We start from the raw sequence: 26052 nt of genomic DNA on the forward strand, positions 1-26052 counted from the left end.
TCTCATCAGCTTCTACACATTCCTCCCTATTCACCCTTGAGCCTCACAATGCCATTTTGGCACTCCCTTCTATCACATAGATATCAGAAAAATATTTTGTCCCTCAGTTTTATAGTATTGGCTATCTTTTCTACCATTTGCATCTTTGCCTTCCTGAGAGCTTTTCCAGCTTCTCTTAGCTTTTGTACATATTTTTACCTGTCTTCCTCTTTCTGAGTCATCTTGTAGTTTATAAAGGTTAACCTTTTTTTCCCTTACCTTTTCAGCTACTATGTTTGAGAACCAAAGTGGCCTTCTTTTTCTCTTACTTTTATGTATTTTTCTAACATAAAGGTTTGTCACCTTTAAAATAGCTCCTTTCAGTTTTGTCCACTGATGTTTTACTTCCTTCCGGTGTTCTTATCCAGCTAACTCTTCCTCGAGATATTCCCTCATCTTGGCAAAGTTAGGCCTTTTGAATAGAACCTTTAGTCTTGAATAAGTCCTCTCCTGTGTCTTAATATTGAACCACTCCATTTGGTGATCACTAGATGCTAAATGGTCACCCACCATATCATCAGAAATGTCAGTCCACCTCTCCAAATCGATGTAAATCTCTTGAACTAAAGGAGGGTAATTAGCCTGAAACAAATCATGAAAAGATGGAGTCAAAGTGACACCAAGGTACTTAATGCCCCTGAGGACCCAGCGGAAGGGAAAGGATGTCTTAAGGGCAGCCAAAGGCAGTGGTGGAATGCTGAGGTCCAACACCTCAGTTTTATGGGCATAAAGTTTAAAGCCTCTCACAGCGGAATAATTCTCAATAACCTTCAAAAGATTGGGGAGAGAAACTGAAGGCCACGACAAGGAGAGGGAACATTATCAGCAAAAAGGGCCAGATTGTATTTCCGATCGCCTGCCCCCACGCCCAAAACATCGGGGTTCACATGAGCCGCCACCGCAAACAGTTCTATCACCATAGCAAGTAGCATCAGGGACAGGGGACATCCTTGATGTATGCCTCTAGTCAGAGAAAACATAGCAGAGTTACTGGAGTTACTGCCATTGATACGAACACAGGCCCGAGAAGTAGAATACAAGGTCTGGACCCAACTTCGAAAATAGGAGCTGATGCCAGAACTCTCCATCACACGATCGATAAATGGCCAGTGGACTCGGTCAAAAGCCTTCTTGGCATCTACTTGGAAAAATGTTCTTGCTTGGCATAACAAAGTAAATCTACCATACTGTGGACATTATGCATCGTTTAAATACGAAACCAACTTGATCCGGGTGAAGTATGAAAGGAAGAACTGCAAGGTGGTTAGCTAAATCCTTAGCCAGAAGTTTCACATCAGAGTTAAACATGGTCAAATTTATTTGTTTTGAGATGGTTGATGATTTTCATGACTGTATTTTGTACTATCTGTAACCTGTGCCAGTCTTTGATCCGAAGGTCCATGTATAGGGAATTGCAATAACCATCCCCAGACTCCAAACATAACATAAGTGTTGTCATTCTGGGACAGACTAAAGGCTCATCAAGCTCAATATCCTGTTTCCAGCAGTGGCCAATCCAGGTCACAAGTACCTGACAAGATCCCAGGACAGTAAGACAGATTTTATGCTACTTATCTTAGAAGTAAGCAGTGGATTTTCCCAAGTCCATCTTAATAATGGCTTATGGACTTTTCTTTTAGGAAATTATCCAAACCTTTTTTAAACCCTGCTAAGCTAAATGCTTTTTACCACGTTCTCTGACAGCTGCGTACGCTTTGTAGCGCTATATAAATGCTAAATAGTAGTAGTAGTATCGAGTTCCAGGGTTTAATTACACATTGAGTGAAGAAATATTTTCTCCTGTTTGTGCCCCCTAGTTGTAGTATTTTGGAAAGAAGTAAACAAGCGATTTACTTCTACTTGTCCACTCCACTCATTATTTTATAGACTCCCCTCATCCATCTCTTCTTCAAGCTGAAGAGCCCTAACTGTTTGAGCCTTTCCTCATAGGGAAGTCGTCCCATCCCCTTTATCATTTTCATTGCCCTTCTCTGTATCTTTTCTAATGGCACTATATCTTTTTTGAGATTCGATTACCAGAATTGCACACAATGTGGTTCCACCATGGAGCGATGCAAAAGCACTATAACATTATTTTGTTTTCGATTTCTATCCTAATAATTCCTAACATTCTATTTGCATTCTTAGCCGCCACTACACACAGCAGAGGGTTTCAACATATCATCAGTGATGACACCTAGTTCGTTTTTGTGGATGTTGATTCCTAATGTACATAAGTAATGCCATACTAGGAAAAGACCAAAGGTCTATCGAGCCCAGTATCCTGTCCCTGACAGCAGCCAATCCAGGTCAAGGAACCTTGTCTCACTTAGCTATTATTTGGGTTCCTCTTTCCCACATGCATCACTTTGCACTTGCTCACATTAAACATCACCTGCCATTTGGTTGTCCAGTCTACCAGTCTTGTAAGGTCCTCTTGTAGTTTTTCACAATCCTCTTATGATTTAACCCTATATTCTCCGAGGACAAGCAGGCTCAATATTCTTACACAGCCCGCGACGGCCCAGGAGAAGGGAATTAGTCAAAAAGTTTGAACTTTCAAGAAGTGACGTTGCGCAGGGCAAGACGCATTGTGCATGCGTGAGCAGCTTCCCACCTAAGACACGAGCATGTCCCTTCAGCTTTTCTTTATCCGCGACTTGGACAGTCACGATTTTTTGAGCTGTTCGATTTTGGTCCAGGAGACTGGTGTTTTTTTGGTGTTTTCGCTACCCCTTTTTCCTTCGCTAGCTATTCTCTTAAAAACAAAAAAACAAATAGTTTCCCGTTTGGAAGTTTTCTTCATTTTTCGTTGCGGCCGCCTTTAGGCTGCTCGGCCACATCTTTTTTCCCTCTTTTGTGCCTTTTTATTTGGCACCATCGAGTCTTTTGATTTCGTGGACGCTATTTTCCCACCCATGTCATCGAAGACTCCCAGCGGCTTCAAACGCTGTACTCGCTGCAACCGGACCATCTCGGGTACCGACCCCCACGCGTGGTGCCTCCAGTGTTTTGGGCCTGATCATCTTCCAGCAGCTGTGTAAGTTGATGAAGAAAAGGACCCAGGTGGCTCGAGAGGCGCAGCGCAAGAGACTTTTTTCTGATCGGTCTGGTCCTTCGACGTCTGCATCGACATCGGTACCGAGGTCGTCAACGTCGAGGGAAGCAGCGACACCGAGAGTCCAGGTAATGGCTACCAAAAGACTACATTGAGCTGGGAGCAGCGAGGCATCGAGTGGGTCTCTACCTACCTTGAGACCTTCTGCTGTGCAGGCCCCCCGGCACCAACCTTTTGTCGGACCCGGCCCCAAGGAGGTGTGAGAATTCCACGTCCTCGTCGGTACCGAGGAGTCTCGATGACGGGCGTCGAGCGAAGGTGAAGAAGCACCATCATCGATCTCCCTCCAGACATGGTACCAAGAGCTCCGGGGAGCCGAAGGAGTCAGCACCCGAGAAGCATCTGCGCTGAGAGGGTCGCTCACCCTCCATTCAGGAGGTGCCGATTTGTCGGTCATCCGGCAGCCTGGTACCGGCTCTTGAGCCCCCTCAGATTCTGGCACCGACTCCTGCACCGGCCCCCCAGCCTTTTCCAATGGAAGCTCTCGACGATCGCACCCGGGCCCTTTTTCCAGAGCTTCTGGAAGGTTTGCTTCGTCAGTCTGCCTCGGTGTCAGGGATGCTTGCACCTCCCATACCGACTGCAGAGATGGTATCTGGGCCATCGATTGTAAGATGGTCCCTGCCCTCGGTGCTGCTTGCCGTACCGGAGCCGGTTGCCACCCGGGTCGACTCCCCCTCGACGTTGTTGGAGGAAGCTTCACCGGAGTCCAGGCAGGGACTTCTCAACATCCCCCACAAGGTCGTCTATCCTCGACATCGAGGCAGGCTCGGGTTCGGGCAGGTCTTAGGGAGCTTCTGTCCGATACCGAAGAGGGAGCATTCGTGGGGAGAAGAAGAAGACTCCAGGTACTTTTCGGAGGAGGAGTCCTGTGGGCTTCCCTCTGATCCTACTCCACCAATTGAAGTGCGGCTGTCTCCACCTGAGAGTCTACTTTCTAATTCTTTGTACAGGAAATGTCTAAGGACATTCCATTCCCTATGGAGGTTGTGGACGAGCCCAGGGCTGAGATGCTCGAGGTCCTGGATTATCCTTCTCCACCTGCTGAGGTTGCAACGGCCCTTCTGCATAATACACTTAGGGAAGTGCTGATGCGGAATTGGTGTTGCCCTCTTTCTAATCCAGTGGTCCCCAAGAAGTCCGAGTTCCAGTACAGAGTCCATGGAGAGCCTGTAATGGTGAAGGCCCAACTTCTTCACGATTCCAAGGTGGTGGACTCTGCTCTCAGAAGAGCCAAGAGTACTAGAGACTATGCCTCGGCGCCCCCAGGCAGATAGTTCAGGACCTTGGACTCTTTTGAGAGACGAACGTATCAGGCCGCTATGCTCGCCACCAAGATCCAGACTTACCAGCTCTACACGAGCATTCACTTACGGAACTCGGTGAGGCAACTGTCCAGTTTAGTTGAAGCACTTCCTCCAGAGCATGCTGAACCTTTTCACCAGGTGGTCAGGCAGCAGAAGGCGTGTCGCAAATTCCTGGCCAGGGGGTCTTACGACACTTTTGATGTTGCATCCCGAGTAGCTGCTCAAGGTATAGTGATGCGCAGACTCTCATGGCTGCGTGTCTCTGACCTGGATCAGAAGACTCAGCAGCGAATGGCGGATGTTCCTTGGGGGGGGGGGGGAGGATAATCTGTTTGGAGAAAAAGTAGAGGACATGTTAGATCAGATGAAAAAGCATCGTGATGCCATGGATTCTCTCTCCCACTGGACGTCTTCTGTTACTGCCTCCTCTTCTAGGAGGTTTTTTGGAGGGAGAAGGAGTGCCCCCTATTCCTACAACAGGCGTAGATACACTCCTGCTTCCCGGCATCCGTTTCAGGCTCAGCCCCAGCATGCACGTTCTCATCAACGCTGTGTGCCTAAGGCCCCTAGCGCTCCCCAGCAAAAGAAAGGGATGGATTTTTGACTGGCTCCAGTGCAGCAAAGCTGCAGTAAAAGTGTCCGTACCGGGCGGCTTGCCTGTCGGGGGGAGGTTGATATTTTTTCACCAAAGGTGGCGCTTATCACCTCCGACCAGTGGGTTCTTCAAATAGTCCGGTTAGGATACACACTCAATCTGGCATCCAAGCCTCCAGATTGTCCACCGGGAGCTCAGTCCTTCAGTTCCCAACACAAGCAGGTACTTGCAGAGGAACTCTCCGCCCTTCTAAAGGCCAATGCGGTCGAACCCGTTCCACCAGGGGAAGAAGGGCTGGGATTCTATTCCAGGTACTTCCTTGTGCAAAAGAAAACAGGGGGGATGGGTCCCATCCTAGACCTAAGGGCCCTGAACAGATTCCTAGTTCGAGAAAAGTTCAGGATGGTTTCCCTGGGCACCCTTCTTCCCATGATTCAGGAAAACGATTGGCTATGCTCTCTGGACTTAAAGGATGCTTACACTCACATCTCGATACTTCCAGCTCACAGGAAGTACCTTCGATTTCGGTTGGGAACTCAGCACTTTCAGTACTGTCCTCGCATCTTCGCCCAGGGTCTTGACAAAGTGCTTGGCAGTTGTCGCAGCATCGCTACGCAGACTGGGAGTGCATGTGTTCCCTTATCTCGACGATTAGCTGGTGAAGAGCACTTCAGAGGCAGGAGTTCTACAGTCCATGCGGATGACTATTCAAATGCTGGAGCTACTGAAGTTCATCGGAACTCTGTTGGACACTCGAACGTTTCGAGCTTATCTTCCCCAGGCAAGGGCAGACAATCTCCTGGCCCTAGTGTCCTCAGCTCGAGCGTCTCAATGGATCACAGCTCGGCAGATGTTGAGACTCTTAGGACACAGGACACATGGCTTCCACAGTTCATGTAACTCCCTTGGCACGCCTACATATCAGCTCAATGGACCCTAGCTTCCTAGTGGTGGCAGCCCACAGGGGATCTAGAGGATGTCATCCATCTTTCCATTGACTTTTGCAGTTCTCTTCAGTGGACCATTCGATCCAATTTGACCTTGGGACGTCCATTCCAAATTCCTCAGCCACAAAACGTGCTGATGACGGTTGCATCCCTCCTGCGGTGGGGAGCTCATGTAGATGGACTTCACACTCAGGAAGCTTGGTCCTTTCAGGAGAAGTATCTTCAGATCAATTTCCTGGAATTACAAGCAATCTGGAACGCTCTCAAGGCTTTCAGAGATTGGCTGTCCAATCAAATTCTAATTCAGACAGACAATCAGGTTGCTATGTATTACACCAACAAGCAGGGGTGGGGGCTCCGGTTCTCATCTTCTGTGTCAGGAAGCCGTCAGGATGTGACTTTGGGTTCACCACCACGGTATGTTTCTCTAGGCCACGTATCTGGCAGGCGTAAACAACAGTCTGGTCGACAGACTGAGCAGGATAATGCAACCTCACAAGTGGTCATTGAACATGGACGTTGTCCGCAAGATCTTCCAAGCGTGGGGCACCCCCTCGGTGGATCTTTTTGCCACTCAGACCAATCACAAAGTCCCTCAGTTCTGTTCCAGGCTTCAGGCCCATGACAGACTAGCATCAGATGCTTTTCTCCTACATTGGGGGACAGGCCTTCTGTATGCGTATCCTCCCATACGTTTAGTAGGGAAAACTCTGCTGAAACTCAGGCAAGATCGGGAAACCATGATTCTGATTGCTCCTTTCTGGCCCCGTCAGATCTGGTTTCCTCTTCTTCTGGAGTTGTCCTCCAAAGAACCATGGAGATTGAACTGTTTTCCGACCCTCATCACTAAGAACAAGGGGTCGCTTCTGCATCCCAACCTCCAGTCTCTGGCTCTCACGGCCTAGATGTTGAGATCTTAAAAGTTGCCTCTTTAGGCCTTTCACAGGGTGTCTCCCGAGTCTTGTTTGCTTCCTGAAAAAAATTCCACAAAAAAGTGTATTCTTTTAAATGGAGGAGGTTTGCCGTCTGGTGTGACAGCAACACCCTAGATCCTTTTTCTTGTCCTACACAAGTCCTGCTTGAATACCTTCTACACTTATCAGAGTCTGATCTCAAGACCAACTCCGTTAGAGTTCACCTTAGTGCAATCAGTGCTTACCATCAACGTGTAGAAGGTCAGCCTATCTCTGGACAGCCTTTAGTTGTTCGCTTCATGAGAGGTTTGCTTTTGTCAAAGCCCCCTGTCAAACCTCCACCAGTGTCATGGGATCTCAATGTCGTTCTCACCCAGCTGATAAAAGCTCCTTTTGAGCCATTGAATTCCTGTCATCTGAAGTACTTGACCTGGAAGGTCATTTTCTTGGTGGCTGTTACGTCAGCTCGCAGAGTCAGTGCATGCACCTTATATCAAATTTCACCATAACAGAGTAGTCCTCCGCACTCACCCTAAGTTCTTGCCAAAGGTAGTGTCGGCGTTCCATCTGAACCAGTCAATTGTCTTGCCAACATATTTTCCCCGTCCACATACCCGCCCTGGTGAAGACAAGTTGCACACCTTGGACTGTAAAGAGAGCATTGGCTTTTTACGTGGAGCGGACAGAGCCCTATCGACAGTCCACCCAGCTGTTTGTTTCTTTTAATCCCAATAGGATGGGAGTTGCCATCTGAAAACGCACCATCTCCAATTGGCTAGCAGATTGCATTTTCTTCACTTATGCCCAAGCTGGGCTGACTTTGGAGCGCCATGTCACGGCTCACAATGTTAGAGCCATGGCTGCGTCAGTGGCTCACTTAAAGTCAGCCTCCATTGAAGAGATTTGCAAGGCTGCGATGTGGTCATCAGTCCACACATTCACATCTCACTACTGCCTTCAGCAAGATACCCGACGCAACATCGGTTTGGGCAGTCGGTGCTGCAGAATCTGTTCGGGGTTTAGAATCCAACTCCACCCTCCTAGGCCCACCCTCCTAGGCCTGGGGGCTAGGGATACCCCATGTGTAAGAATATTGAGCCTGCTTGTGCTTGGAGAAAATGAAGATACATACCTGTAGCAGGTATTCTCAGAGGATAGCAGGCTCAATATTCTTACAACCCTCCCTCCTCCCCTTGGTGTTGTTCCTCTTGTATATATATTTTGCTTTTTACTAACTGAAAGGACACACTTGTGTCTTGGGCGGGAAGCTGCTCACGCATGTGCAGAGTGTCTTGCCCTGCGCGGTGTTGCTTCTTGAAAGTTCTAACTTTTTGACTAATTCTTGTCTCCTGGGCCGTCGCGGGTGACGACCCATGTGTAAGAATATTGATCCTGCTGTCCTCGGAGAATACCTGCTACAGGTATGTATCTTCATTTCCTTCACAAATCTGGTCTCTCGCTCTCTCTCAAGCTTTACCCTCCAAACACACTCCACATCCCCAAACACAGCTTCTAGCCCCCCATGCACACATACATATATCAATTCAAATTAGTCTACTTCTCCATACATGCAAACCATCCCCTTGTATTCTCCTCCCTACTTATACGCAGCACTCTTCATACCGTTGAAAAAAAACCCACCATAGTCCTCCCGCCAGACGGCCTTCTCCAAAAATTTTTTGTGGAAATGTATGCTCAAATGTGCTGCTGTGCTTTCCTTGTTTACTCCTTTTACAGTACTGGCAGTTAACAGTATTATATATTGTTGTAGCACATGTAAATACATTTTGTACCACTTGGCTTATGTTTTTTGTAAATCAGTATTTCCCAATCTTTTCACCAACACAACCCTATTTTACTACTCAAATTCATGTGACTCCAACCTTTTACTAACCTTCTTTCCTGCCATGCTTCTGTTCCATGCCCAGTTCCTGCCTCCTTCTGAACTGCCACATGAACATGGCCCAATAGCATTGCTGGCCTGCCTTTTTTTGTTTGTTTTTTGTAAGATGGTGGCATAATTGTGACCTTAAAATGAAAGTTTTGTGACTTTATTTGGGGTTATGACCTACAATTTGGGAACTGCTTTAGTAAATGCATATCTTTAATTTTCATTGCATCTCAGTGAGTGTAATGAAGCAATGGATAGACCACATTTTTTCCTCTTACTTGCATATAATCCATCAATTTCCTAATTAAACTGGAATAGAGAGAGAAAACAGTCGTCTTTGTGATATGCAGTCGTTCTCTGTACAATTTAATACCTCTGTACAGTGAGTGTATGAATAGCTTCTGCAAATTGCAAACTTATTATTACATTGTTTTCCCTTTAGGTTAAATATATTTTAGGGTCCAGTATGAGGAAGTGTTTTATATTGAGAGGCCTAATGAAGAAGACAAATTGAAATTTTTCCAAGACTTGATTCTCAATCAAGCGGCAGTGCCGCCCTCAAAAAAGAAACAAGCTGGTAAGTAAAACAGATTAAAAAGGAAAAATATATTTTTGTGATGATAATTCAACCATTGTTATTGAGAATGGTGCTACTGAGAGGCATTTGCTTGTGGTGGTATCCATGATAATGCTGTGTGATCATTTTTATTTTTTCATTTCTCTTATAATAATATTGCTAAAAATAATCCACAAATCGACATCCAGACTGTAGTGTATTTTCTGTTGGAAGATCATTTGGCATCAAGTGAACACCAAATGGTGTGGATTAATATTAAAGGAGGAGAGGGCATATTCGAGATTAAGGTCCTAGATTTCTAAGCCGAAATGGGGGAATTTCTCAGGAAAGAGTTAGTTGGGTGGGAACAGCTGAAGGAAGTAAAACAGCAGTGGGCAAAACTGAAAGGAGCTATTTTAAAGACGAACCTTTATGTTAGAAAATTAAGAGGAAAAGAAAGCCGCTCTGGTTCTCGAACATAGTAGCTGAAGTAAGGGAAAGAAAGTTAGCCTTCATACGTTACAAGACAACTCCGAAAGAGGAGGACAGGCGAGAATACCTAGAAAAGCTTAAAGAAGCTGGAAAAGCTGTCAGGAATGCAAAGAGACAAATGGAAGAAAAGCTAGCTATACGGTAAAATTGAGGGACACGAGATTTTTCAGATATATAAATGACAGGAGGAAGTGCCATAATAGCACTGTGAGGCTCAAAGCTGAGGGGGAAGAATATCTAGAAGCTAATAAGGATAAAGCTGAACTGCTTAACAGTTATTTCTGCTCTGTGTTCATGAATGAAAGGCCGGGCGTAGGACCACAAAAAACAAATGCAAATGGGGATGGGTGTATGGTAGACCGGGACCGATTCTTAGAAGACTGTGTTTGTGAAGAGCTATCTAAACTAAAAGTAGACAAAGCGATGGGGCCTGATGGGATACATCCAAGTGTGCTCAAGGAACTTGGAGAGGTTCTGGTGGCTCCACTGTCTGACCTCTTCAATGCTTCCTTAGAGTCAGGAGTGGTCCCAGAGGACTGGAGAAGGATGAATGTGGTCCCTCTGTACGAGAGCGGAAGTAAAGTTGGAAATTACAGACCTGTCAGTCTGACCTCAGTGGTGAGCAAACTAATGGGAACACTTCTAAAGCAGAGGATTCTGAGGTTTCTAGAATTGAATGGACTGCAGGACCTGAGGCATCATGGTTTCACTAGGCAGGTCATGTCAGACAATCCTGATTGATTTCTTTGACTGGGTGATCAAACAGTTGGATGTGGGAGGGGTGCTAGATGTGGTGTACTTGGTTTTTAGCAAAGCCTTTGACACAGTTCTGTACAGATGACATAAATAAACTGAGTGCCCTCGGTATGGGACCTGAAGTGACTAACTGGGTTAAAAATTGGTTAAATTGAAGGAGACAGAGGGTAGTGATAAATGGAGGTTTCTTTGAGGAGACAGAGGGTAGTGATAAATGGAGGTTGCTTTGAGGAAAGGGATGTTATCAGTCTTCGGGCTGGCTCTTTTTTTTACATCTTTGTGTCAGACTTGTGAGTTATTGTACGAAGAAGAGCACTGCTGAGCCTAGTACTCGGACCAGGTTCTGCTTGGTGGCCAGACAACCCCAGGTTTCACCTGCGCTGACAGCCATTCCCCAGAGGTTGAGCCTCTAGGTGCGGGCGGCCTGCAGGACCTACGAGACGGAGCTGGAAGTAGGGTGGTGAATGTATCGGCCAGGCAGGCAGCAGGTCAAGAGAGTAATCCAGGCACAGGTAAAGTCAATAGGCAGCAGGTCAAGAGAGTAATCCAGGTACAGGTAAAGTCAATAGGCAGGCAGCAGGCAAGAGAGTAATCCAGGTACAGGCAAAGTCAGCAATGAGGGACAAAGTAGAGAAGAAGCAAACTATTGAGCAAGTAACACCTACCAAAGTAGAAGCCGAAACATGGAGTCCAGGAAGAGCTCAGCTGATAAAGTGCTGGCATCTGACATGAGCAGGGAGAAGGAGCACAGCCATAGGACAAGAGCAGGGCAAGGTAGACCCGGAAGACCAATAGGAGAGAAGCAAGGGAAGCCAGGCAGAGGAAGAGCAGACCCAGGTGGGTGGAAGCAAAGCAATCGAGGAGCCTTGAAGCCAGGCAGAGAGAGAGCAGAGCCAGGTGCATGGAAGGAAAGCAATCAAGGAGCTTGCAGCCAGAGAAGAACTACACACACGGCTCAGGGCTGTGCCAGTCAAGTGTGCGTGTCAACGGGACTCTGCGCAGCCCGAGGATGCTGCTTGTGTTGAGGTAGGGGACATGACACTTTGTGAGTGATATTGCGGAAGGACTGTCTGGTAAGGTTTGTCTCTTTGCAGATGATACCAAACTCTGTAATATGGTGAACATCCCGGAGGGTATGGATGGCATGCAGAAGGATCTAGTGAAGCTTGAAGAATGGTCTGATAATTGGCAACTAAAATTTAATGCTAAGAAATTCAGGGTCAAGTGCTTCTGTGTACGAAGGAAGAGCAGGACTTGGGGATGATTGTGTCTGATGACCTTAAGGTCTCCAAACAGGTGAGGAGAGGGATGACCAGCAGGAAAAAAGAGGTGATGATGCCCTCTGGTGAGGCTCCATTTAGAGTACTGTGTGCAGGATGGAGTCGGTCCAGAGGGCGGTTACAAAATTGGTAAGCGGTCTCAGTCATGAAACATATAGGGACAGGCTTAGGAACCTCAACATGTATGCGCTGGAAGATAGGCAGGAGAGAAGGGATATGATAGAGACATTTAAATACCTCGGGGACATTAATATACAGGAGGTGAGCCTTTTTCAAATGAAGGATATCAATAGAAATCAAACAAAATAAAACATGGAAAAGAAAATAAGATGATACCTTTTTTATTGGACATAACTTAATACATTCCTTGATTAGTTTTCGAAGGTTGCCCTTCTTCGTCAGATCGGAAATAAGCAAATTTGCTTATTTCCGATCTGACGAAGAAGGGCAACCTTCGAAAGCTAATCAAGAAATGTATTAAGTTATGTCCAATAAAAAAGGTACCATCTTATTTTCTTTTCCATGTTTTATTTTGTTTGATTTCTATTGATAACCTTAAGAGTGGACTAACACGGCTACCACACTCCTCAAATGAAGGAAAACTCTGAAATGAGGGGGCATACAATAAAGTTAAGAGGAAATAGGCTTAGGAGGAATCTAAGAAAATACTCTTTCACAGAAAGGGTGGTAGATGTGTGGAATGGTCTCCCAATGGAGGTAGTAGAGACATGGACTTCGTAGAATTTAAGAAATCATGCACTTGGGATCCCTTAGGAAAGGAAGAATTAGTGGTTACGGAGGATGGGCAGACTGGATGGTCCACTTGACCCTTATCTGCCATCATGTTTCTTTTTTTCCAGTGAGATAGTTCAGAGAATTTGAATTGAATCTAAATAAAAAATGGACAATGACTGAGTTTCCAAGGGAAAAGCAAAAATATAAAAACCCTATGAGATTCTGGGGAGGCCTTAGACAATAAGGATATTCTCTTCTATTCCTCTGGCTTATAATACATGCCCTTAAAAGGTTTGTCCTTTTTCCCTCTTCTGTCCATCAAACCAACTGTCCATCAGTATTTTCACCCAAACTGCCTCCACAATACCCCCCACTCTTTTATTCCAATATTACTGTCATATAGTGGGACCCAGAATGGGTTACATCTTATGATATCATATAAATCAGTACAGTATATTCTCTGAGGACAAGCAGGCATGATATTCACACAAATGAATGACATCTTCTGATGGAGCTCGGTGCAGACACTGCCAAAGTGTACTGCTACTTTATCTCTTTAAGGCAGTGCCACGACCGCACATGTGTGGGTCTGGCAGTCTTTCATTTCCTGTGGAGCACAGAAGTTGTATTGTTGTTCTCACCTCAGCGTGTAAACTTTTTCACTTTTAATGCCTTCCCTTTTCTGGTCAAATTTTCCTCATAACTATTTGTTTTTGTCATAGCTGATTTTTTTTTTTTTCATTTTTCAGCCCAGGTGCCTCAGACCTTCCATCTACCCGGGAGCCATTGACCTTTCTCGAGTAAGCGATTACTTGAGCTCCCTGGGCCATTGAACTTTTTGACCTTTCATCAGCCGTTTTCTGTCCATGTCATCGAGGGTGCCAAGTGGCTTTAAAAAGTGTATGTAGTGTAATAGGACTATTCTCCGAGGACAAGCAGGCTGCTTGTTCTCACATGTGGGTCGATGTCCGCGTCGGCCCAGGGAACGGCAAATTTTTCCAAACAAAAATATAAAAACTTTGCCAGAGTCTTCTGGCGCGCGAATCGTGCGGACAACTTCCCGCCCGTCAGTTCTTTTTTGTCCGTGACGAGGTGACAGGATTTTCTAGTTCTCCTCGTTTTTGGCCCAGGAACGAGAGCTTGACAACTTATTTTTCTATTTTCCTGTTTTTCTTTTCCTTTTTTCATCATCTTTAAAAAAAAAAAAAAAAAAAAATCTCCTGTAGTTATCTTAGTTTTAGCCCTCTTTTAAGTTTTCTTTCTTTTCGACGCAACCGCTTTTAGACCGTGCAGTCGGGTTCTTCTCTTTCTTTTGTGCCATTTTTTTATTTCCAAAGGCACAATCGCGTCTTTTAATTTAGCTGAAGCCATTTTTCCTTCCATGTCATCGAAGACACCCAGCGGCTTCAAACGTTGTACTCTGTGCAACCGGACCATCTCAGGTACCGATCGATACCCACGCCTGGTGTATCCAGTGCCTTGGGCCCGACCATAGCCCAGCCGCTTGTAGTCTGTCTTCGTATGAAGAAACGGACCCAAGCGTCTCAAGAAGCCCAACGAGAAAAGCTTTTTGGGGCTCGGTCCGGTCCTTCGACATCGGTACCGAGGGCGGCGGCGTCGACATTGAGAGGAGCATCAACGTCTGGAGCAGAGGTAATGGCTGCTGAGAGACCAACTCGCGCTGGGAGCAGTGAGGCATTGAGTGGGTCTCCACCTGCCTTGAGACCTCCTGTTATACAGGCCCCCCGGGACCGACCTTCGTTGGACCCGGCCCCGAGGAGACGTGAGGATTCCATGTCCTCCTCATCGTTACAGAGGAGTCTCGATAAAGGGCGTCAAGCGAAGGCGAAGAAGCACCGTCATCGTTCTCCTTCAACTCACGGTGCCGGGAGCTCCAGGGCGTCGAGAGAATCGGCACCCGAGAAGCGTCGGCGCCGCGAGGATCATTTCCCTTCTATACAGGAGGTGTCGATGCGTAGGTCTCCTAGCAGCCCGGTACCTGCTCCCAAGCCTCGACAGATTCTGACACCGCCTGCTCCACCGACCCCGCAGCCTTCTTCGATGACGACTCTTGACGAGCGCATCCAGGCCTTGTTTCCAGAATTTTTGGAAAGACTGCTATGTCAGTCAGCTTCAGTGTCGGGGATGCTTGTGCCTTCCATACTGTCTGTTGCAGCAGTGTCTGGCCCTTCTCCTGCGGGGAAGGTCCCGTTGCTGCCTAAGGTATCGGCGTCGGCTGCCACCCAGGTCGACTCCCCTTCGGCGTTGGTGCAGAAGCTTCGCTGCATTCCGAGTGGGCGTCAGCCTCTCAACATCGCCATAGAAGATGTTGTTCCTTGGCGTCGAGGCAGGCTCAGTCTCGGAGTACCTTAAGAGAGGTCTTATCCGAAACTGAACAGGAGCGTTTGTGGGAGTCAGAGGAAGATTCCAGGTACTTTTCTTCTGATGAGTCCTATGGGATTCCCTCTGAACTTTCCTGTCCACCAGAGAGGAGACTATCTCCACTGGGGAGTCTATCCTTTTCCTCTCTTGTCCAGGAAATGGCTACGGCTATTCCCTTTCCTGTGGAGGTTGAGGATGACCCCAGGGCTGAGATGCTAGAAGTCCTGGACTATCCTTCTCCACCTAAAGAGGCTGTTAACAGTTCCTTTACTTAAGGTAACGAAGGTAGTCCTTATGCGGAACTGGTCGGTCCCTCTGTCTGGCCCCCTAATCCTGAAGAAAGCTGAATCCCAGTATCGGATCCACGGTGAACCTGAATTGATGAGATCTCATTTACCCCACAATTCTATGGTGGTGGACTCTGCCTGTAAGAGAGCCAGGAGTACTAGGGACTATGCTTCGGTGCCCCCAGGCAGAGAAGGTAGAACTCTTGATTCTTTTGGGAGGAAGACGTATCAGGCTGCTGTGCTCGCCGCCAAAATTCAATCATACCAGCTCTTCACGAGCGTATACTTGCAGAACTCGGCAAGGCAACTATGTACCTTGGTTGATGCACTCCCTCCAAAGCAACCCGAGCCTTTTCGCCAGGTGGTTAGGCAGCAGAAGGCGTGTCGAAAGTTCGATACTTTTGATGTAGCATCCAGGATTGCTGCTCAAGGTATAGTGATGCACAGACTCTCATGGCTGCGTGTCTGTGACCTGGATCATTCGGTCCAGCAGTGAATGACAGATGTTCCTTGCAGGGGGGGGGGGGGGGGCACAACATTTTTGGTGACAAAGTAGAGGATCTTGTTGATCAGATCAAGAAGCGTAATGATGCTATGGATTCTCTCTCCCGCCGGGCGTCTTCTGCTACTACCTCCTCATCTAGGAGGTTTTTTTGGGGGAAGAGGAGTGGTCCCTATTCCTATTCTAGGCGACAGCCTGCCCAGACTCAGCCCCAGCACGCTCGTTCTCGTCAACAGTGTGCATCTGGGGCCCCTGCTGCTCCCCAGCAAAAGCAGGGGACGGGCTTTTGACTAGCTCCAGTTAAGCATAGTCTCTGTAAAAGTGTCTGTACCGGACGACTTGACAGTCGGGGGGAGGTTGATATTTTTTCACCAAAGGTGGCCTATCATAACCTCAGACCGGTTTGTTCTTCAAATAGTCCGGTTAGGATGCACCATCAATCTGGAATACAAACCTCCAAATTGCCCACCAGGAGCTCATTCGTACAGCTCCCAGCACAAACAGGTACTTGCAGAGTAACTCTCCGCCCTTCTAAAGGCCCAAGCGGTCGAACCCGTTCCACCAGGGGAAGAAGGGCTTGGATTCTATTCCAGGTACTTTCTTGTGCAGAAAAAGACAGGGGGGATGCGTCCCATCCTAGACCTAAGGGCCCTGAACAAATTTCTTGTAAGAGAAAATTTCAGGATGGTTTCCCTAGGCACCCTTCTTCCCATGATTTAGGAAAACGATTGGATATGCTCTCTGGACTTAAAGGATGCTTACACATACATCTCGATACTTCCACCTTGCAGGAGGTATCTTCGAATTCGGCTGGGAACACAATACTTTCAGTACTGTGTACTACCCTTTGGTCTGGCGTGTGCGCCCAGAGTGTTTACAAAGTGACTAGCGGTAGTTGCAGCGTTGCTATGCAGACTAGGAGTGCATGTGTTCCCTTATATCGACGATTGCCTGGTGAAGAGCACATCGGAGACAGGCGCTTTACAGTCCATGCGTGTGACTAATCAGGTGCTAGAGCTACTGGGGTTTGTGATCAATTATTCCAAGTCCCATCTCACCCCAGTCCAAAAGTTGGAATTCATTGGAGCTCTGTTGAACACAAAGACAGCTTGAGCTTATCTTCCCGACGCAAGGGCAGACAACCTCCTGTCCCTAGTGTCCATAGTTCGAGAGTCTCAACAGATCACAGCTCTGCAGATGTTGAGACTTCTGGGGCACATGGCCTCCACACACAGTTCATGTAACTCCCATGGTACGTTTACATATGAGATCAACTCAATAGACCCTAGCTTCCCAGTGATTTCAAGCTGCTGGGGTTCTAGAGGATGTGATCCAGCTGTCCACCGACTTCCGGAATTCCCTTCACTGGTGGACAGTTCGATCCAATTTGACCTTGGGATGTCCATTCCAAATTCCTTAGCCACAAAAAGTGCTGACGACGGATGCATCCCTCCTGGGGTGGGGAGCTCTTGTAGATGGGCTTCACACTCAAGGAGCCTGGCCCTTTAAGGAAAAGGGTCTTCAGATCAACCTCCTGGAGTGATGAGCAATTTAGAATGCTCTAAAGGCTTTCAGAGATCGGCTGTTCAGTCAAATCAGCTTGCCTTTCTCCTACATTGGGGAGCAGGCCTTCTGTATGCGTATCCTCCCATATCTCTAGTAGGGAAGACTGTTGAAACTCCAGCAAGACTGCGGAACCATGATTCTGATTGCACCCTTCTGGCCGTGTCATATTTGGTTCACTCTTCTTCTGGAGTTGTCCTCCAAGGAACCGTGGCGATTGGAATGTTTTCCAACCCTCATCACCCAGAACGAGGGGTCGCTTCTACATCCTAACCTCCAGTCTCTGGTTCTCATGGCCTGGATGTTGAAAGCTTAGAATTCTCCTCCTTTGGTCTTTCAGAGGGTGTCTCCCCATCCTACACTTATCAGAGTCTGGTCTCAAGACCAACTCCGTAAGGGTTCATCTTAGTGCGATTAGTGCTTATCATCGCCGTGTAGAGGGTAAGCCTATCTCTGGACAGCCTTTAGTTGTTCGCTTCATGAGAGGTTTGCTTTTGTCAAAGCCCCCTGTCAAACCTCCACCTGTGTCATGGGATCTCAACGTCATTCTCACTCAGCTGATGAAAGCTCCTTTCGAGCCTCTGAATTCCTGCTATCTGAAGTACTTGACCTGGAAGGTCATTTTCTTGGTGGCTGTTACTTCAGCTCGTAGGGTCAGTGAGCTTCAAGCCTTAGTAGTGGTTGCACCTTATACTAGGTTTCATCACAATAGAGTAGTCAGTCCTCCGCACACACCCTAAGTTCCTGCCGAAGGTTGTCGGACTTCCATCTGAACCAGTCAATTGTCTTTCAACATTTTTTCCCCATCCTCATACCCACCCTGGCAAAAACAGTTTGCACACCTTGGACTGCAAGAGAGCATTGGCCTTTTACGTGGAGCGGAAGAAGCCCTTCAGACAGTCTGCCCAATTGTTTGTTTCTTTCGATCCCAACAGGAGGTAAGTCGCCATCGGAAAACACACAATCTCAAATTGGCTTGCGGATTGCATTTCCTTCACTTATGCCCGAGTTGGGCTGACTCTTGAAGGCCATGTCACGACTGATAATGTTAGAGCCATGGCTGCGTCAGTGGCTCATTTAAAGTCAGCTTCCATTGAAGAGATTTCCAAGGCTGCAACGTGGTCTTCAGTCCACACATTCACATCTCTCTACTGCCTTCAACAGGATACCCGACGCGACAGTCGGTTTGGGCAGTCAGTGTTACATAATCTGTTCGGGGTTTAGAATCCAACTCCACCCCCTAGGCCCTTTTTTATTCTGTTCCAGGCTGCACTTTTAGTTAGTTGTTTATAGTTTCAGGTCAATCTTTGTTACGTCCTCGCCGTTGCAAGGCCCAATTGACCAATGTTCATTGTTTTGAGTGAGCCTGGATGCTAGGGATATCCCACATGTGAGAGCAAGCAGCCTGCTTGACCTCAGAGAAAGTGAAGATACTTACCTGTAGCAAGTATTCTCCGAGGTCAGCAGGCTGATTGTTCTCTCAAACCCGCCCACCTACTACTACTACATTTGTATGCTTTTTGTTTAAACTAAAGGGGCACGCACGACGGGTGGTAAGTCGTCTGCACATGCGCGGTGCTTGCGATTCGTGCACCAGAAGACTCTGGCAAAGTTTTTATATTTTTTCTTGGAAAATTTTGCCGTTTCCTGGGCCGACGCGGACGTCGACCCACATGTGAGAACAATCAGCCTGCTGTCCTTGGAGAATACCTGCCACACGTAAGTATCTTCTCTTTTCAGGCAAAGACCCCCATAATTAGAATGTTAAGTGCCTAGGTGCAGACCATTGAGCTATTCACTGTAACCTCTGTCAGCATATGCAGCCCGCAGAATCCATGGTCAAAAAACTTTGGTTCTGCATCGACTTCGGCATCAAGTATGGCAGTAGATTCAGTCAAAGACGCAGAACCTGCATCAACATCGATTGCACCCATACAGCTCTGCGATGGTGCTGCATCGGACTCAATGCCACGTTCACGCCAGGACTCTACATCCTCCTTGTTGGTTCTTCAAGTATTGAGGGACCTGCAGTGAAAAGAGCCTAAGAAGCATTGCCATCACTCTCACTCAAGGCATTCGTCTCACACCTCCCCTGCATCCATGACTTTGATGCATGGGAAGCATCCATGCCACAGTGACCACTCTCCATCTCTGCAGTTAATTTCACATTGAGAGCCTTCAAGGCCTTCTAGATTTCCTACACCTGCACCAGCTACAACTTAGGCTGCATCCACACCAGCTTCTCAGCTAATACCGACACTTATAAAGAACAAAATTACAGAGTACATAAATAAACATGGATTAATGAGATAAAACCAATATGAATTTAATGAAAGGAAATCTTGCATCACCAATCTACTACATTTCTTTGAAGGGGTGAATAAAAGTGAATAAACATGAACTGGTCAATATTGTGTATCTGGATTTTCAAAAGACATTTGACAAAATACCTCATGAAAGACTCCTGAAGAAATTAGAAAGTCATGGAATAGACAGTAATGTGCCTACTGTGGATTAAAACTGGTTAAAAGATTTTAAAAACAGATAGAGTTAAATGGTCAGAATTCTCAATGGAGAAGAGTAGATAGTGGGTTTCCCTAGGGGTCTGTGTTGGGGCCACTACTTTTCAACATTCATAAATGATCTAGAGAAGGGATTAACTAGTGAGGAAATTAAATTTGCTGATAACACAAAGTTATTCAAAGTTGTTGATTCATAAGAGGATTGTGAAAAATTGCAAGAGGACCTTACGAGACTGGGAGACTGGGCATCCATATGGCAGATGATATTTAATGTGAGGAAGTGCAAAGTGATGCATGTGGGAAAGAGGACCCCAAACTATAGCTGTGTGATGCAAGGTTCCACATTAGGAGTCACCATCCAGGAAAAGGATCTAGATATCATTGTTGATGATACGTTGAAACTCTCTGCTTAGTGCGCAGCAGTGGCTAAGAAAGCAAATAGAATGTTAGGCGTATTAAGAAAGGAATGGAAATTAAAAAAAAAAAAAAAGAGAATGTTATATTGCCTTTGTTTTGCTCCATAGTACGTTCACACCTCAAACACTATGTGCAGTTCTGGTCACTGCATCTCAAACATATAGCGGAATTTGAAAAGGTACAAAGAAGGGCTACGAAAATGATAAAGTGGATGGGACGATGTCCCTATGAGAAAAGGCTAAAGTGGTAATTGGAGGAGAGGCAGCTGAGTGGAGATATGATTGAGGTCTATAAAATACTGAGTGGAGTGAAACAGATAGAGGTGAATCGCTTGTTTACTTTTTCATAAAATACCAGGACTACGGGACATGCACTGAAGCTAGTAGTAAATTTAAAACCAGAGAAAATATTTCTTTACACATTGAGGAATTAAATTCTAGAATTCATTGCCAGAAAATGTGGTATAAGCAGTTAGCAGGGTTTAAAAAAGATTTGGCTAAATTCCTAAAAGGAAAGTCTGTAAGCCATTATTAAGATGGACTTGGGAAAATCCACTACTTATTTCTAGGATAAGCAGCATGAAATCTGTTTTACAGTTCTGGGATCTTTGCATGTGCTTGTGACCTGTATTGGATACTGTTGGAAACAGAATACTGGGCTTGATGTACGTTCGATCTTTCATAATGTGTCCGTGCTTATTTTCTTAACATGAGAATATAAGAGTACTCATACTCAGACCAATGGTATATCTAGCCCAGTTTCCTGTTTCCAACAGTGGCCAAGCCAGATCACAAGTATCTGGCAGAAACCCAAATGGAAAAGATTGCCGTGCTGCAGTATTGTCTAGAGTCTGAGGCTCGTAATGTGATACAAAGTGTGCAGTGACTCTAGAATACAGATTTCAAAAAGGTGTGCTTAAAAGTGGAGAAAACCCTCAGAAACCTGGGACAAACTGTCGCAGGTTTAGAGCGAGGTTACCGACATCACAAGTAACACACGCCCAGATTCTATCATAGGGTACCGACATCACAAGTAACACACGCCCCTATGATAGAATCTGGGCGTGTGTTACTTGTGATGTCGGTTACCCTATGATAGAATCTGGGCGTGTGTTACTTGTGATGTCGGTAACCTCGCTCTAAACCTGCGACAGTTTGTCCCAGGTTTCTGAGGGTTTTCTCCACTTTTAAGCACACCTTTTTGAAATCTGTATTCTAGAGTCACTGCACACTTAGAAACCCAAATGGACTCTGTTTTTTAGTGCTCATTTTTTGGTTCCAGTATTAGCAGGTTTAGCACCTGCCTTCATTTACCTGGGGCAGATTACTACAGCATACTTTATACACTTTTCCTTTGGAAATTAATATGTATATAATTGTAGTTCCCCTGGTGCACTATTATGTCTTTTTGCACTTTTACTCATGTATAGTTCCAGTGATAGGGATTTAGTGGACTTATGGAGCCCTCAGAAATAGTAATTTTTGTTTAAATAAAATATTCCTGAGAACAGGACTAAGGAAATGTAGTTTTATCCATTAGTGTTATTCTGCTACCATAAATAGTTTTGTTTTCATTATATTGTGGTGACGCAGGATACCGCTATATTGTATCTACGGATGCATTCTAAGGAAGTTTTATAGTCATGAGTTAAATATGGCAAATGAAAGCACAGATGTTCCTCCACAAGTGAGAGTCGAGATTTCTTTTCCTTTATCTCATTCCTAGTTACAGATTTTGTAAAGACTATCCTACTGTTTTAGATTCAACAATTTTTTATTGATGACAGTTCCAATACAACCACATAAGCATGACAAAACACAATCCTATATAATAATTCTCACCTCCAACAGGATGTGCCTGGGCCCGTGCCTGCCGGAAGTGGTCTGCTAGGCAGGCACGCACTGACCTCAGTGACAGACAATTTGGCAAAGCAAAACAATCTGAGTGCTGGCTATTAGGACACAGGGTTGATAGGAGAGTTTTAAAAGACTGAAGGAACTGAAAGTGTTAAATGGGGGGAGGGGGGAGTTCTGAATGACTGAAAGACATGAACATTTGGGAAAGGAAAACAATCTGAATGCTGGCCATTAGGACACAGGGTAGATAGGAGAGTTTTAAAAGACTGAAGGAAGGGATTCAAGATGGCGACCTAGCAGGACGTGCGATTAAGACGCTCCCGAGGTTTACTTTGAAAAGTACTTTTTTCTACAGGAATAATGCCGAAAAGGAAAGGGAAGCCGAGGGGACCACCCCTCCCGAAGCAGATCCCTTCCTTGCCTGGGCAGCAGTCTTTATCAGCATTTTTGGTTTCCACTCCAACTGCGGGTGTTTCTATTAGCGGGGAAAGGAAGAGCCCTGCTCAGGAGAGCGATCTTTCGCTCAGCCCGCTGGGACCGTTGACCCCGACGCCTCTGCATGCACCCGGAAGCGCTGTTCCGACTGCCGAATGTAGAGCGGAGTCGAAGGAGTGGTGCGCTCCCGGGGTAATTGCGACGCCTGATACACTCTTTGGGCTGGCTCAGGGAACCCAGCGAACGCCCGGAACTACAGAGGGGGAAACCGTGGAGGAACCGCCTTTAACAACTACACAAGAAGAAATTACTTCTTGTGCTTTGGCGATGCAGCCCCTGGTTAAACCCCAAGAGGTTTCACTGGAGACGATATGGACGGCTCTGGAATCTCTTCACAAGGTTTGTACCTCATTTATTACAGTCTCCCTGAATAATGCAACGCAGATAAATTCTTTAAAAACTCAAACTGAAGGGCTGTTGAGAAAGCAAACTGACTTGGAAGGACAAATAGGAAAAATTTCTCAACATCAAGCCTTAACCTCAGGGGATCGAATACTAATCCATAGGAAACTAGAGAACCTTGAAAATCAATCAAGAAACCTGAATGTAAGACTGCTAAATTTTCCGAAGTCTAAATTTGTCACTCCCAAGGATATGTTTGCAAAATTCTTGAAAGAGGTATTTAAATACCCAGAGCAATTTTTACCCCCACTACAAAAAATTCATTACCTGGAAATAAAAACTTCCCCACAACAGGATATTCCTAAAGTTAATTCACCTGAGAAGCTGGATTTAACTAATCTATTGGAGCAATCAATGGATAATACAGAGACTAGAGCAACCTTGATAGTAACATTTGTTTTCCTACAAGATAAAGAATCTTTAATGAGACTTTACTTTAAAAACATTCATCCGGTTTTTAAAGGAAGCAAGGTCTCTATATTTCCAGATATTGCAAGATGGACGCAACAGAGACGAAAGAAATTCCTGGACATGAAACAGGAATCTCTTGCTACTGGGGCGGTTTTCCAGCTATGATTTCCGTGTAAATGTATGTTGATATTCAAGGAGGAAAAATATATATTCTTTGAACCTGAACAATTGCGGTCCTTCCTTGATAAGAAGAAGAACCAGGCTTTAATCCAAACGTTGAATCCCGAGAATATTTAGGAACCGCTGCTAGTACTTCTTTAACCTACTTATTGTTTTGCTAACTTCCTTTGGCCTATAAACCATCTTGAATCTCCCATCCTTATTAGTGGACTATAATTCCATTTCTCAAGGTTAATATTATTGTAGTAATGATTTTCTATGTGTTTCACTTTGATGTTTGAAATGGATGTATCAATTCAAAGAGAAGTATCTTTGTTTAAATATGAAATTAATAAAGAGATTTAAATATAAAAGACTGAAGGAAACAAAAGTGTTAAACTGGAGAAGGGGGGGGGGGGGGAGTTGTGAACGACTGAAAGACATGCAAATTTGGGACAGGAAAACAATCTCAATGCTGGCCATTAGCACACAGGGTACATAGCAGAGTTTTAAAAGACTGAAGGAACCGAAAGTGTTCGGGGGCAGGGTGGGGGGGGGAGGCAAGTTCTGAATGAATGAAAGAAATGAAAATTTACGAAAGGAACACAATCTGAATGCCGGGCATTTGGACATAGGGTAGATAGGACACTTTTTTTTTTAAAATGAAGGACGTGAAAGTGTTACATCTTGGGGGAGGGGTGAGGAGGAAAGCGGTGGGGTATCCGGATACTGGGCGTTAGGGCCACGGGGGTACATAGACTTTTGAAAGCCTTAAGGAACCCAAAGTGTGGGAAGGAGGAGGAAAAGGAGGGGAGGGAATGGGGTGAGGGGCATTAGGAACAGGGGAGGGGGCGCTGCCACACACTCTCATTCTCACACACTGTCACACAGACAGTCTCACTCTGGCTCTCTCTCTCAAACATACACACTCCCAGGAAAACCTTGCTAGCGCCCGTTTCATTCGTTCCAGTAACGGGCCTTTTTTACTAGTATACAATATGATCAATATGAAACGTATTAAATTTTTTTAGAAAGAGAATGAATCCGCCATCATATTTCCTTAGAAAATATATCCCCACCAGAACCCCATCCCTGAAACACACAAAAAAAAAGGGGGGGGGGGGGAGGTCATGACAAAGCTGAGGCGCATGCAGCACGTCTCCAGTTAGACGCACTACCATCCACTGGGGTGTCTCATTACGTCCTACAAGGAAGCACCCAATCAGAAGGAATTTAGAATCAGGCTCCTGGCCCTATGCGGAAGGGACCAAATATACACATTCCTGTCTGCAAAAAAAAGAGTTTTAAACACGTGGGCGAACACCGAGCATGTCGTCACTCCAAAAGCATCAATGCATGCATACGATTTCTCCAGGCCTAAAAGGAAGGGACCTCTTCCCCTACCCACACACCAAGGATAGATCGTTTACCCATAATCCCTGCTTTATAGAGAAAAACAATACCTGTGACCGATTATGCATACGAAAAGCTTCATATTTATCCAGTAATAATGCTGCTGGGGAAAATGGCAACTCACAGCCCAATAGCCTCCCAGGCTTTAACAGCAAGACAGTTTGAGCCAACTAAAGAGACTGCGGTAGGTCCCCCTGTGTCACAAATTGAGTAAAAAACAAAAAAGACTGCAGAGTGGAAATAATAGAAGGGGACAAAAGCTTGTAGAACTCCACTCTAAAGCCGTCTGGCCCTGGCGTCTTAAGTAAGGCACTCTGTTCGATTGCCAGAGCCACTTCCTCTTCTGTTATTGGAGCATTAAGTTTGTTTAACTCTCTCTCCTCCAAACAAGGTAACTCTAAGCTGTCCAAGTATATATCGCTATCTAGGGATATCCCTTGCAGGCAGCCATACAGTTTTTGGTGATACTATTGAAAAACATCTGCTATCTCCCGAACTGTCCGAACCAATAATCCATCCCCCTATCTTCCTGAAAAATAGCACAAGATCCCCCTCACTGCTTGATCAAGTTAGACATGAGCTTCCCTTCTTTGTTCCCTTGAAGATATAGTTGATAGTTGTAATATTTTACCGACATCATCGCCCTTTCATGCAGAAGCTCGTTAAGAGATGTTTGAAGAGTGAGCAAAGAAGTTCGACTTTGCGGGGTTGAGTTCTTCCCATATTGCCTACAGGCAAGAATCAACTGTTTTTCTAATCTCACAATTTCTCTATCTTTCGCCTTCCGTCTGAAGGAGGACTAGGCCAAGATCTTCCTTCTCAGCCTCTAGCACCGAGGAGAACAACCCAGTGGAAAGAAACCAATAATCAATTCTAGCTTGCATTCCATGAGCCCTGGACAGATGTGTATAATCCTGATCTAAAGGTTGCAGAGTCCTCCAGACATCCAAGAGATCTAAGCTAGAGCACAGTAGGGGGATACCCTTGGTGGGAGACCCCCCATCTGCCCCTGG

The 26052-nt window shown here is 45.8% G+C and overlaps 1 protein-coding gene across 1 annotated transcript in view; it reads left to right on the forward strand.

Moving 5' to 3' along the window:
• The window catches only part of ATAD2B (ATPase family AAA domain containing 2B), a 714191-nt gene that overhangs the window by 508883 nt on the left and 179256 nt on the right, over positions 1 to 26052 (forward strand). Inside the window, 1 exon segment of the mRNA XM_030198808.1 lies at positions 9254 to 9388. Within this exon segment, the coding sequence (XP_030054668.1) occupies positions 9254 to 9388 (135 nt within the window).

The sequence above is a fragment of the Microcaecilia unicolor genome, chromosome 3 (genome assembly GCF_901765095.1).
Source record: "Microcaecilia unicolor chromosome 3, aMicUni1.1, whole genome shotgun sequence".
NCBI classification, from domain to species: Eukaryota; Metazoa; Chordata; class Amphibia; order Gymnophiona; family Siphonopidae; genus Microcaecilia; species Microcaecilia unicolor.